Source organism: Microtus pennsylvanicus, chromosome 1 (assembly GCF_037038515.1).
Source record: "Microtus pennsylvanicus isolate mMicPen1 chromosome 1, mMicPen1.hap1, whole genome shotgun sequence".
Taxonomy (NCBI): Eukaryota; Metazoa; Chordata; class Mammalia; order Rodentia; family Cricetidae; genus Microtus; species Microtus pennsylvanicus.
Window position 1 is genome coordinate 97,996,980 of NC_134579.1, and position 14,551 is coordinate 98,011,530.

The window sequence follows — 14,551 nt, forward strand, 5'->3', positions numbered from 1 at the left end:
CTTTCATTTAAAATAAACTTAGAAAATTCCATGACCATGATTTATTCTCTTGAAGAATCCACATTATTTTTTATGACATGGTCTCTTATTTGCCTAGAACACAGGAATTACGCTAGACTAGCTGGACAGACAGCCTCACAACTCTGTTACTTGCTTGTCCAGAACTGGGATAACATATTTCTGTCACTCCCCTGGTTTACAGTGTGGGTGCTCCCAGTCAATTCAGGCCCTCCTGCCCATGCTCAAGGGTTTCTAACTCAGATCACCTCTCTAGATCCCTTGCATGCTCTCATAACAAACTTTCTAAAGCACCCCTTCACCTGCTCCCTGGGATGACAGCCGCTCACCTGGCTGGGGTTTCTGCTTTAGTCTGCTGGCCTGTAGGAGAAGAACCAGTGTCAGTGTGGCAGCCATGCTGATCCTCTGTCTGCCTCTCAGCTGTTCTTTGTGTTCAGACATTAGGGGCCTAGGGCAGCAGTCAGTTCTGCAGCAAATATTCGGGGACAGGTCTGAGAGTCCCCAGGACCTGAAGCCAGTCCTCAGCTGTCCTGCCAAACACGACCTTCAGAAACACACTTTCCCCGTCGATGGTCTCTCCATGTCCTTCTCCCTTTGCTTCCTTCCCCTGCCTTGAACTCATGTCCCCTCCCTGCTCTCCCTGCTCTGCACTCACCAGGCCTCCCTTTTGTCTCCCTGGAACCTGGCTCCCTGGCTTCCCTGTGAGTGCAGCTGCTGCTCCCTGCAGATTCAATCTCGGGGTTTGAATCCCAGTCAGATCTGCTGCCTCCTAGACTTCTGTTCTTCACCTCTCAGCTCCACTTTTTAACTATTGCAGGGCTGAGCCCTTGTGAAAACCAGGGCCTGCATGTTCAAGTCTGTATTTCTAGGCTTTCCATTACACTCTATGATCTGTTCATCTCTGTTCCTGTCCTATAGTTTACTTATCATGGATTTAAGTCTGTTCTGAATCCAGTCCAAACTTTGCTTTTATTTTATGTGTGTCCAAGGATTTGTGGAAGCCAGATTGACCTTCAACTTTCTATGCAGCTTCAGATGAGCTTGAACTCATAATTCCACCCTCGTGCACTCCCATTGCTGGGATTACTGTGTACCCTACTGTATCCCCATGTTTGTTTCTAGAAGACAAAACATTTGTAAAAGAGCAATTGTTACTTAAATAGACACAGCATTGACTTGTAAGATCGTTTAATATTGTAAAGAGTTATTGTATAAAATTTTCCATTATGCAAATGTCCTTACTTTTTATAAATTTATTTTGTGCAGTACATATATGTATGTGTAGATTTGCATATGCACACACATGTCGGTGGTAGAGGACAACCTTGGGTATCAACCTGCAGGAGCTGTCCACTATAGTTTTGGGGACAGGTCTGCCCTTGATTGGGGTTCACTGATTGGTCAAGATGGCAGCAGAGTGAGCCTCATGGATCCTATCGTCTCTTCATGTCCAGTATCTGCCAACGTAGTCAACTTTATCTGTGAACCCTTGGGATGGTACCCATGGTTTTGTGTTTATGGGCAAACACTTCACCAACTGATCTGTCTCCTGGCTGCTCTCTCATTTTTCTCAGCAGTGTGAAGTTTTTAGAGTACAAATCTTTCACCTCTCTTAGTGAATGTTCTCCCAGACATGTTCTTTTCACCTGTGGTCTATTGCACACCGTTGTTTAATTTCTGTGTTGATACCATATCCCCACCTCAAGCAGTTCTCTGTCTTCACGGTCTCATTTCCTGTGAGATGCTGTCCCTGAGGGCTGCTCTACCTCAGACCTTGTTTAGCAGCCACAGCTCTTTCCAAATGAGCAGTTAGGCCCCGGGGCTCCTGCAAGTCCCTTGAATTCCTTAGGAGCAGGCTGTGTTCATCTGCACTTGATCCTCTAATTTCCAGCTGGGACTCTAAGGAATTAGGAGCAGATTCAGTCCTGGTTGAGTTCAATTCTTTTCTGTCCTCGTGTTCTCTGGACCCTGTCCCACACGTTTCCTGTGCTGGCTGTTCTTGTCAACTGGACTGAATCGGGAATGAACTATAATCCAGTAATGAAGGGTCACACTTGTGATCTGGATCTTTAGGGAGGAAGACAGCATGTCTTTGAGCCAGACCATGATTCTGAAAGGTACCTTTCATCTAAGCCACACCTTCTGCTGGGAGCCGGTGCAAGGACAAGGGAAGCAGGAAGGGTGTCCTTCACCTACTTGCCTTCACCTCCGTCATCACATTTATTTCCATAGTCAAGATCCCAGCAGAGCAGCTGAGACACCAGCCTCATGGGACTGAGAAGCTACTAGGTCCTTGGTCTTTCCATTCACAGTTAGTCATTTTTGTATGGCAGCCATAAACTATTTCAATAAATTCCCATATATTCATTATATTCAAAAATATATTTCAGCCGGGCGATGGTGGCGCACGCCTTTAATCCCAGCACTCGGGAGGCAGAGGCAGGCGGATCTCTGTGAGTTAGAGACCAGCCTGGTCTACAGAGCTAGTTCCAGGACAGGCTCCAAAGCCACAGAGAAACCCTGTCTCGAAAAATCAAAAAAACAAGCAAAAAATATATATATTTTACTATATATTTATACATATATCCATTCCATAAATTCTGTGACCCTAGAGAACCCTGATTAATACATTTACCAATCTCCATGTCCCACAACTGAGAAAACGCAGAGGTAAGCTCAGGTGAGAGCCTGTCCTGGACCACTCACCTTTTCTTCCACCAGAGGAAGATCAGCATCACACAGACCGGGGTTATGAGCACAGCCGTGGCCACCACCACCCCAATCGTGGCTCCTATGTTCACAAATGAAGGATTCTTCTGGCCCTCTGTAGCTTCCAGTCCAGCTGTGGTGACTGCAGAGGTGACAATGGAGGGGCTCTTCGTGGTGGTGCTGACTGTTGGGGAGAGATGAGGAGTTAGCAGATCCTCCCTGGATGAGGAGGGATGGAGTGAGTGTCACATCTTGTCTCCTCTGTGGGAGGTGGGATGGGGAGCAGCTGTTAGAAGTTCACAGAGGGGAACACATGCTGAAGGCTGAGACTCCAGGAGAGCAAGCTCAGTGCACACCTCCACCTGTCCTGGCTGTGTGTCCTCAGATTTACATTTAGTCACAGATAATTAAGCTATAGAAATACAGTTGTTTTGGTCATAAGTGCATGGAACAAGCAGATGTCTCAGTCTGTATCATGTTGTTTTTGGGAACTTAGACCCCGAATTCATCCCTAGAATCCATTTGAAGAGCCTGGAGAGCTGAGAATGCTCTTTAATCTTAGCCCTAGAGGCAGAGGTGTTGAAGGAGCTGTGGGCTGCATTCCTGACACCCAGATCCCAGCCACCTGGCTAGCTTATGCCCCAAATAACAACACAACAACTGTATTCATATAAACACTGCTTGGCCCATTTCTATTAATGTATGTAGCACCACGAGGTGGTGACTTATCTTGCTTAACCCATATTTAGTAATCTGTGTAGCACCAGTCTTACTGGGAAAGATTCAGCATGTCTGACCTGGCTGCTTGCTTCATCGCATCTGCCCTGGAGAGGGGAGGCATGGCATCTGAACTCACTTCCTCTTCCTCCCAGCATTCTGTTCTGTTTACTCCACCCACCTATGTTCTAACCTATCAGGCCAAGCAGTTTCTTTATTTATTAACCAATGATCTTTCTCCATCACTGAGGCAGGCAGATCTATGTGAGTTAAAGTCAGCCTGTTTATGTATATTTAGTTCCGCACCAAACAGAGTTGACTGAGTTGTGTCCCAGTAAAAGGAGGCTGAGACGGGCATGTCCCTGGGGCTCACTGGTTAACCAGCCTAGTCTATTTGGCAAACTTGAAGCTAGTGAGTGACCCTGTCTGAGAAACGAAGGAAATGGCTCCTGAGTGTTTCCTCTAGCCTCTGAATGTATATGAAGAATTGTCAATGCTTGGGGAACAGGGGCCAGGAGCAAATGCAGTCCCTGAAGCCAACCCAGCCCTGAGACATTGTGGATCAGTATTGAGCAGCAATGCGACTCAGAGTTAGCATCTCCATCAGAACCAGAGTGGGACAGAACCAGCTACCTAGGACAGAGAGCAAATAGCTCCACCTGGAGAAGAAGCCAGAAGTAAATCCAGTTCCTGGTGCCTACCCAGTCCCGGGACACTGGTGGATCAGAATTGAGCCAGTGACCAGATCCAGAGCCAGTGATCTTCACCAGAACAGGTTCAACTCCAAGCCAGGGACTTCTGCAGGAGGGGATCCAGACCAGGATTTACAGAAACTAGACAAAGCAGGCAACCTAGGCCAAAGTAGGCCCGAGACAGGAAACTGCAAGGGAGCAGAGTAAAGCACAGGACTGCTGAGCTATGTCCAGGAACACTGAATAATCATACGGGTAACTAGATCTGTGACACTGACTGTACCACAAGGAACGACCATCTAAGCTTTGGATTCACTGATACCTAGAAGATTATTCAACAGAATCTTAGACAGCCCCAACCACACCTATTAGAGGAAAAAATGAATAGAAAAGTAAGATTACATGCTACACCCAAAGAGGAACACAATACCAGTGAAACCTAAAGACCCCTCAACAGCAAGACCTGAACAATCAGAAATGAATGAACCAGAATAAGATGACCTAAAAAATAACTTCAAGAAAATGTTTGAAACTTTTAGAGATGAAATGAGAAATTCCCTTAAAGAAATTGAGGAAAAGACAAAGAAAAAATTGGAAGATTCAGCAAATCACTTGAAACCCAAAAAAATAAATCAAACATATAAAAGAAACAATTCAGAACTTGAAAACTGAAATAGAAACAATAAAGAAAACAGAAGCTGAAGAAATTGTAGAACCAAAAATCATGAGAAAAAGAGCAGGAACCACAAATGCAAGCGTGAACAGCAGAATACAAGAGATGGAAGAGAGGATCTCAAGGGCTGAAGATGCAATAAAGGAAATAGACTCATCAGTTAAATAAAGCATTCAATATAAGAAAAGCTTAACCCAAAATATCTAGGAAATATGGGACACCATTAAAAAGCCAAATCTTAGAATAATAGGTATAGAAGAAGGATAAGAAATTCAACTCAAAGGCACAGAAATTTATTTAACAAAATCATAGAAGAAAACCTTCCCTACCTACAGAAAGATATGACTATGAAGATACAAGAAGCTTACATAACACCAAATAGACTGGATCCAAAAATAAAGTCCTCTCGCCACATAATAATCAAAACACTAAACATACAGAGTAAAGAAAGAATATTAAGTGCTGCAAAGGAAAAAGGCCAGAAACATATAAAAGTAGACCTATCAGAATTACACCTGATTTCTCATTGGAGATGATGAAAGCCAGAAGGTCATGGTCAAGCATTATGCAGACATTAAGGGACCACAGATGCCAGCATAGATTACTACACCCAGCAAAACTGTCAATCACCATAAAACGAGAAAACAAGATATTCCATGACAAATCTAGATTTCACCAATACCTAGCCACAAACCCAGTCCTACACAAAATACTAGAAGGAAAACTCCAAACCAAGGAAGATGGCTACACCAACAAAAACACAGACAATTGATGATCTCATTACAGCAAATCCTGAAGAAGAAAAAAATGCACAAATTAATATCACCAACAATGAAAACTAAATTAGCAGGAGATAGCAACCACTGGTCATTAATATCACTTAATGTAAAAGGACTCAACTCACCCACCCCAAATCTGATTCCCAGATGCAAGGTCTGTTTTTCTCTGCTCATCTGACCTTCTGTGGCTGTGAGGGTATTTTTGGTTCATGCAGAAGTTTCAGGGTTGGGGCTTAGAGAGGGGGTCCCGGGGGCTGGAAAGAGATAAAGGAAGTCAGCATGAACTTCCCCAGTAGGAATGAAGATTCTAGAGATGCCTCACAGCACTCTTTGCTGTCAGACACTGAAGCAATGGACTCCAAGGAACTGGAGACACCCAAGCAATCTCAAGCTGGGAAAAGGAAAAGGCAAAGCTTGGAGCCAGCCAGTAAAGGACTGATCTCCTAGAAAGAGAGTTCACACAGTCTGACAGCTCCTCAGATCACCTTGCAGGAGAGACTGGAGACAGAGGATGATGGCTCACTGTGGGCGGGGCCACACGGGACCTGGGAAAGCTAAGCTGTGCTTATGTCTTGTCTTCTATTGAGGCCTAAACCTCAGGTCAGGATGTGTCAAATCCCATATATGGAGTTGGGGGTTGTCACTGGACCTCCTTGTTTCTCCTCCAATCTGGTCAAGCTGAGTGCTGGAAGCCATGACATCATAGAATAATTGCCCAGTCATCCTTTCAGGAGAGACTTATCAGAACCAAGGGATTCACTGAAGGCTAAACCCAAAGGCAAGGCTTTTGCGTTCTTGCTTTGTGAATAAGTGGCTGTCCTTTGCTGTAGATTTTTCACTGTAGCTGGCTTCCCTTCTGTTACATATTTGGGAGTTAATTCCCTAGTTCAGAACAGTTTCCCACTGCCAGGCCTGTTCCTCTCTCCTAGGTAAACGCAGAGATCTGCCTTCCTGCAATTATCTTTATCAGCAGGCATCCGGTCAGGGCTTAGGGTCCAGGCATAGAGCATCACCTGCCCAAGCTGCTGCTCTGGTTTTACCCCACATAAAAGATTCTTACCTCCTATGCTCACCTTCACCTCGGTTCAATGATAAATTTAGTTCAGGACTCTCAAGGGCAGCAGGAGAAATAATGAACTGTAGCCCAGAGAAAGACCCACAACACCAGGATCACAACAACTGAAGACAGCATAGCCCAGAAGCATAATTTAGAGGCCTGGTTGTCTTCTCGGTTTAGAGCAGTGAGTCTAACTCCAGACCTAGATCATAGAACTGCATTGTCTGGTATCTCATCTCCTTTGGGGGATGTAGGATGGGGAACAGCTCTTAGAAGCTCACACAGGAAGAAGGGAACAGATGCTGAGGCTGAGAATTGGGTGAGCAATAACAACTCTACTTCCTGGTAGGAATGTCCTCAGACGCTCTTGTCATCCCTAACAAAGAACAATATATAATTCACACAGATCTAAACAGTCATTTTCTAGTAACAGTCCTTGTTAGAACAGAAGTAGCCTGCCAGGGTGGACAAGGCTGCTCCTTAGACGTGAGTTATTGAACAAATTCTCAGTGCCAGGCATGCCTTGCCTCCCTGTGCATTATCAGTAAGTGAGGTTCAGAGCCACCAATCCCACACAGACTATTGCCATTGCTCTTGGTAGCTCACCACAGGTAGATGGTAAGAACCTATTGCAGAAGTTGATGCTTTTTTTGATGTAGATATGAAAATACATTGTAAATTTTATGAAATATTTAATCAAATACTACTAAAATATTTTTGCTGTTTGTTTTATGTGTGTGTGTGTGTCTGCTGAGTGTACATACATGTACCTATACACACGAGCACATGAGCGCACACACAAACACACACACACACACACACACACACACACACACACACACACAGGATAGAGATGTGCACCTGAACATTCATGTGAAGGAAGAAGAGGCTTCTGTGTCCTCCTGCAACCTTCTCCATCTCTTCCTCAGGGGCAGCATCTCTCTGTGAAATGGGGGCTCAAGTATCAGGTAGACTGAAAGCCAACAAACTCTGCAATCCTCCTGCCTTTACCCCCTTGGTGTCACAGAATATGCAGGGACACTCAGCTTCCTCCGTGGGTGATGGGATTTGAACTTTAGTCCTCACAATCACAAAGCCACTGCTCTTAACATTTATTTATAGATGGAGTCCATGTAGCCCAGACTGGCCTTGAATTTGCTGTGTTGCTAATGACCTTAGACTCCTGATCTCTTCGTCTCCAGCTTCCACTGGGATCACAGGTTTGCACCACTCCACTTAAAAAATCAGTTCTTATCTCTCTGGTAGAGCACACCTCTAATCCCAGCATCCAAGAGGCAGAGACAGGCAGATCTCTGTGAGTTCAAGGCCCATCTATTCCACATAGCAAGTTCTCGGCCAGCTAGGGCTACATAGTAAGACCCTGCCTCAGGAATAGATGTATGTAATGTACAATATATCATTTGAACTCTGCAATATGCGGTCCAGTGGCTTACAGCACACTCATTTTGTAGAGCCAGAGCAGCCATCATTACTATTCAGTTCCAGAAAATTTATATAAAGAATTTCTTTTGTTGCCCTAATCTTAACAGGGAGTGTAGGCAAACGTGTGTGTATATGTACATATATCTATACTTACATACTACCTTCTTTCCCAGAACGTCTCAAAATAACAAAACAAAAAACAAAGTTGTGGGAAATGTCAGGGTTGAGTAATGAGAGGGAAAGAGTCTCATCGGCCACTGTCGTGGATAAGGTTAGAGTCACTAAGGAAGTGTAGTCCCGAGAGAAGAAAAGGCAGTTCAGCAGCTGAGGAGATGGCTCAGTCCAGAAAGTACTTGCCCTGTGCTCCGGTTGGTTATTGTGTCAATTTGACAAAGCTGTAGTTATCTGGGAAGGGCACATCAACTAAGAAAATGCCTTCATCAGATTGCCCATAGGCAAGTCTGTAGGACATTTTCTTGATTTGATTGATGTGGGAAGGCACAGCTCACTGTGGGTGGTGCCATGTCTGGGCTGTTAGTCCTGGATGCTATAATCAAAGCAGGCTAAGCAAGCCCAGAAAGCAGCCCTCCTCCATGGCTTCTGTTTCAGTTCCTACTTCCAGGTTTTTACCTTAGGTGTTCCTTCCTGGGGTATCATACACTTTCTTTGTACGACAGGCCATGTGATCACCTGTAACCCCAACACCATAGGAAATGGGGACAAGAGGATCAATGCAGCTTCATAGCCCTTCAGCCTAGCCCAGAACAGTGAGCTCCAGGTTCAGTGAGAGACCCTGCCTCAAGGGAATAAAGTCTGTCTTACAAGAGGAGGAATCCCAGTGCCGCACTCTGGCCTTTCCAAGCACAAAAATGTGGTATATGTACACACACACACAAACATACAAGACACACATGCACACACATACATATATGCTTACATCGTATTTATATGCTCCAAAAAATCAAGATAGAGGTAGGCAAAAAATAGAGTGAGTTCCAGCAGAGGTCATGTGTCTATTGGTTGAGAGATGCTTGGAGGTAAAGGGTCCTTGCGGGGTCTGTTGGTCACCAGGATGACCTGGGGCAGGGATGGAATTCTGCTGGTCTCCATGTCTCTCCCTGTATAATGATCATGAGACATGAGAGTGCCAAGCAGTGGTGACAGGTGGCCATGGTAACACCCACAGGGTAACTAGGCTGGGCCTGAGTGCACTCTGAGTGGAAGCTGAAATCACAGCTGCCACAGAGGAGGTGAAGCAATCAGGAGACCTGATCATGGTGAAAACGTGAGGGAGAAGAGGGAACTGAGGGAGGGGAAAATGAAACTGGGTCAGGGACCCAGGGGAATATGGGTATACATGGGGGCCAGAAGGCACGAGATATAATGTCCACTGAGATCTAACGGAGACCCTGGCACAGCACCAAGTGAGGGTGCTCCATTTTGTAAAGATCAGATTCTCATGAATTTCTGGCAATGAGGGTGGGGTGGGCAGGGTAGTAGTGTAATTTGGAGAAAGGACTAGGAGACTGGGCCATCTGAGAAGAGCTGGGGCCCGGGAGTGGGGTGATATCGGAGGGCACAATGAGGGGGCAGCTTTGAGAGAGATGCTACGTCTTGCAGGTGATTATGGGGAAAAGAAAGGTAGAGCTCTGGAGAGTGGATAGAACACACCAGAGGAATCTGGGAAGGATCAGACTTGTAAGATCTCCAGTGACATCTATGGTATAAAAAAGCCAGGAACACAGGGCTGACCTGGGATGTGCTTCCTAGGGGTGACGTTGAGTCGGGTCCCACCAATTGACTGCCACTGCTCTAGGCCATGTTTCGTGTTCAGATGAACTCGGCAGAAGTATTTGTTCTGGTCCTTCTCCTTCAAGTCCAGGATTCTGAGGACTCCGGATGTCTGAGGCTGTGTCCAGTTCAGGATGAGCCGGTCCTTGAAATGCTCATGGATGAAACCCGAGGAGGAGTTGTAGATAAATTTTCCATGAAAGCGCTGCCATCTCCAGAGAAATGTCATCCGTGGATCCTTTGTCCACTCCCAGGGGAAGTAGAAGGAGAAGGGGATCTTGATGGAGCCGCCCTGGACACCAGAGAGGCGTGCTGGTTGGTTGACACCAAAGGTATTTCCTCTGTTGGATCCTGCTGAGTTCCCTGGGAAGGATGGGGAAGAATCTGAAACGACTTTAGGGATGGAAAGGACACCCCAGAGCTTCACGAGTCTTCACCACAGACAGGAGGAGGACTCAGGGAAGGACTATCCCCATGTCCCACTGTCCAGTAGGGGACAGGATAGACAGGAAGCGTTGAGCAGGACCCACTCTGAAGATGAGCTCTCTCTTGTGGCTCAGAGGACAGGCTGGTTTCTCTAGCAGTCACCTGTCCACAGGACAGCCCAATCTTCCCAGCTCCACTGCCCCTCCTGTGGTTAAGTCTCCAGTAGTGAGGTTCCCACCACTCACCAGCTTGCAGGCATGCTGTTGGCAGCAGCAGAAGCAGGACCCAAGCCATGTCAGAAATTTCTCTAGGAAATGAGAACAGAGGAGCCTTCAGACAGTGGAGGAGGCCCCGTTGAAAAACTCTGGGTGCTCAGGAGTCAGTAGAGCATCAGGGTAAAGTGATCCACTTCCCCTGTGTCTTCTCATGTGGAGGACTGAGTGGGGGGCAGGACCTCCCCTTCACCACCTCCTTGTGGCCACCAACTTCCTTTATCATTCTGGCTTCTTCTTTCCCACATTGCAGAAGATCCACCCTTGTGGTCGCTGAGAAGATGACTGCACCCATGAGCTCAGCCCCCAGTTTTTGCTGAAAGAAATAGCCTTGACCTCTGCATGCCGGGCTCTCCTCTCTTCCACCTTGACCTCCTCTCTCATACAGTGTTTCCCATTCCCTATGCAGTCTGCAGTCACTGTTTCCTCAGCTCCCATTTCCTCCACTCCTGCCCTCCCCTCAGTCTGTTTCTCATTATGTCTCTTATGTCTCCCTCATGTTGATTCTCTCTCTCTTTCTCTCCCTCCCTCCCTCCCTCCCTCCCTCCCTCCCTCCCTCCCTCCCTCTCTCTCTCTCTCTCTCTCTCTCTCTCTCTCTCTCTCTCTCTCCTCTCTTTCTCTCCCTCTGTATAATAATCACTGTTAAGGGACTGATCATTTTCTGCTCACCAGACACAGTGAAGAAGGAGGTGATGAGGAAACACATTCAGTCCCAGCCCTAGCTTGGTGCCCCCATCATCGTCTGCTCTTTGCACTCTTACTGCCTGTCAGGGACTCCTCACAGCGGCCCTGGAAAACTAAGGCCGAGTGGACACTCTCGCCCTGGCACTTGCTGCTGCCGAGTCTGTAACTTCCCTGTGCTTCCAGGTAAGCTATAGATTCATCTCCCTCACCTCGACACTGACTCCAGAGCTACTCCAGCTTCTGAAGGAGTCTTCCTGCCTCCTGCTACCCTTAACACACACTCAGAAGAGGAAATCAAGGGTCAGAGAAGCCCTGGCTCATGTCACATGACTGGCACACGGCACGCTATTGGACTTCAGTCCAACTGACTTCTCCTAGTCTCACTCCCCACACTGACTTCCTGCTCGGTGCAGCCTCTGAACTCCCCTCAAGGCCACGGATCTGCCGCTGGGCTCCCGGGAGGCTGTTCCCACAGAGCACTTCAGAGATTCCTTCTAGATGTGGCTGTTCTAGAACCTTCTTTGAATGGAGTGGGCAAAAAGGGCTCAGAGCAGCAATGTGTCAGTCATGACATCGCCTGGGACATCTCTGAGAGTGGACACAGCTGGTCTGTGAATAGTTAAGTCGTGAGATGTGGGGGCAGTGGATGTGGTGGCCAAAGGGCTGGTTCTGTGGACGTCATCCCACCCTTTCCCATGACAAGGTGCCACCAGTTCCCTGAAGGGCAGGAAGATGTGATTGTATCAGAGGAAGTGGCATCATTCTTTCTTAATGAGATTGGCAGAGGTGTCTTCCCATTTCCTTAGATTTCCTGGCATTGACTACCTTCTCTATGCTCCCCTGCAGGTGGCTATGCAGCCGCCTCTGTCATGTCTGCTTTCTCTGCCTTCCTCACCCCTTGCTAAGTCTCTAAAGGAAGGACTGGGCCTAATGAGTTTGCCCTGTGTCAGCTGCTGGTCTCCAGCATTTTACACAACAGACTCTGGTTGGTCCCTCAGGATCCCAGCTGTCCCTGTGCTCAGCCTCACTGCTGCCACCTGCTGGCCACTCAATCCCAAATCATGGACTCTGTTCTAATTTCAATTCCTGTACTCAGTTGTTTCCCATAGGGACCCTGCTGTGGGATGATTTCTGTACAGCAGGCTGTAATCAGTCTCCTACAGTGACAACTGCATTTCCCCCAATAGCAGTGACTGGGCCCTGAAGCCATGAGTCTTTCATAGGGAAGGGGCACATTCTGTGGAAGAGCAGCTGGGGGCTGTTCAGTGCACACATGGGGCTTTTACATACACGTGACCATGGGGAGGAGTGTCAGACTGCAGTGTTAGAACCTGGCTGCTGCTCAGGCTGTAGCACAAGTGTGCCCTGCTCCCAAAGCTAAAACATAAAGTGGGCTAGGCATGATGGTGCATGCCTTTAATTCCAGCTTTGGGGAGGCAGAGTCAAAGGCAAATACGAATGGATCTCAGTAAGTTTGAGGCTGTCCTGGTCTATATATAGAGTTACAGGCCAGCAATGGCTATATAGATTTTGTCTCATAAAAACCAACCAAGCAAACAAACAAAGAAATCCAAGGTGAATGTGTCCCGAGTAAGTAATGCCTGAGTGTGTCCGTTGGTCTCCACATAGGTGAGCACACACATGCACACATGTGCAGCTGAATACAGATACAGACACGTCATGCAGGGAGACACCCATAGCTGATGTGCCCCACATGTCTACCCAGTCCTCATCCTGAGTAAACACGGCCTCCCCAGGCCAGCCTCTGTGACTCTCAGACTCCAGTTCCTGATCGTGTCCCCAGCATTCAGACCCTGATTTTATACCCAGCTGTGTTTTCCCATGACAGTGATGGCAGAGAATAGACTCAACCCTTCCTACTTCTGCCTGAACCATCCAATTTCAGAAACTTCCTTCAAATAACACATTGAAGGGCAGATTTGCCCCACCCCAGCAGACAACTCATAGATGAAAACTGTCCGTCTGTCCATCCATCTGTCACACTATCCACTCTCCTATTCCTTGAATTTTTATCCCCAGTGATATTTAAGAATGCCCAAAAGAAACCCAGTGCAGCTGCCTAGACTGGGTCCCGAGAGAGTTGAGCAGATCCTAGAGAGAGGGTGGAGGATGATGGCCTGTGGTGTAGACAGGACACTCAGGCTGCACTAGGACATCACAGTAGCACATTTGCTCCGCCCCCATCTGAACCCTCTTTTCTCCTCTTGATGACATCAACATCTGTGATGTGTTCTCCATCCTCAATGTGAGCACCCCCGTGCATCCCTGTAGAGGGGAGCCCCAAGAAGAGACTCTATACAGTGTCCTACAAGTCTAGTGAGTGGTGTGGTGACCAGATCAGCCATCTGCTCCTCTGCATTAGTCTTCCAGGTTCTGCAGATAACCAAAGCAGAGGAAGGAACACACATGTCATTGAGTTTGAGGTCACAGAAACTGAGAAACTCTCAATTTCCTCCTCAACTTTCTATATTGCTTAAGCCAACTATTAATAGTCACAAATTTAGTTCGGTGAATCTAACGAAAAACTGTTTCTTTAGATTCTCTTGTCTTCAAGTTCACAAGTTCACTGCTGCTGAGTTCAGTCTCAGAGGCTTGGATCCAGTTACTCACAGCTGCCTCAGGAGACTCTACTTTAGTCGTGAGAAGCCTTGGTGACTTCTCCATTACCCCTCCTAGCTTCAGCTACTCCCATAGGGATAGGACAATTTCCAGTAACTCAGCAAAGGCCTCTGATTGATACACATTTGAGACTTGTCACTGATGGAATAAGAGCTGCATCTATGCAGGGCTGTAATTGGTGGATCTGAATCATGCATGACTGTCTTAGGGTTTCTATTGTTGACAAGAGGCACCATGAGCATGGCAGATCCTATGAAGGTAATAATTAATTTGGGGTGGCTTCCAGTTTCAGAGGTTTAGTGCATTGTCTTCATGGTGGGACATAGCAGCATGTAGGCAGACATGGTGCTGGAAAAGGAGCTGAGAGTTATCCTTCTGAATCCACAGGTATCATGAAGTGAACAGTATCTACGCTAAGTGTAGCCTGAGCATTGGAGACATACAACCCAGTTCCCCAATGACACACTTCCTCCAAGAAGGCCACACCTACTCCAACAAAGCTATGCCTCCTAATAGTGCCACTCCCTATGGGCATATGGGGGCCAACTACAGCCACACTGCCAAATGCCCATGCATCTCTTCTGGCTGTGAAAGCAGCCTGGATTTCATCCTTATTGGTCAGTGTGGATGCTGTCCTTATATCCCAGCAT

The 14,551-nt window shown here is 47.0% G+C and overlaps 1 protein-coding gene across 1 annotated transcript; it reads right to left on the reverse strand.

Annotated features, from left to right (window-relative positions):
- Positions 1-365: 365 nt before the first annotated feature.
- Positions 366-10,599, reverse strand: LOC142849450 (paired immunoglobulin-like type 2 receptor beta-2). Its single transcript, XM_075971641.1, has 4 exons — positions 10,551-10,599; positions 9,841-10,242; positions 2,725-2,911; positions 366-378 (listed from the first exon to the last, which is right to left on the reverse strand). Exons 1-4 carry the CDS (start codon positions 10,597-10,599, stop codon positions 366-368), a joined length of 651 nt encoding a protein of 216 aa, XP_075827756.1.
- Between the last annotated feature and the right edge of the window lie 3,952 nt (positions 10,600-14,551).

What these genes read in the sequence shown, in the direction of transcription:
- LOC142849450 (XM_075971641.1), bottom strand. Translation starts at nt 10,599, where the DNA reads ATGGCTTGGGTCCTGCTTCTGCTGCTGCCAACAGCATGCCTGCAAGCT. An exon ending in AACAGCATGCCTGCAAGCTG is followed by an intron (nt 10,243 to 10,550) that starts GTGAGTGGTGGG and finishes CATCCTTCCCAG; the next exon opens with GGAACTCAGCAGGATCCAAC. An exon ending in CCCTAGGAAGCACATCCCAG is followed by an intron (nt 2,912 to 9,840) that starts GTCAGCCCTGTG and finishes TCTCCCCAACAG; the next exon opens with TCAGCACCACCACGAAGAGC.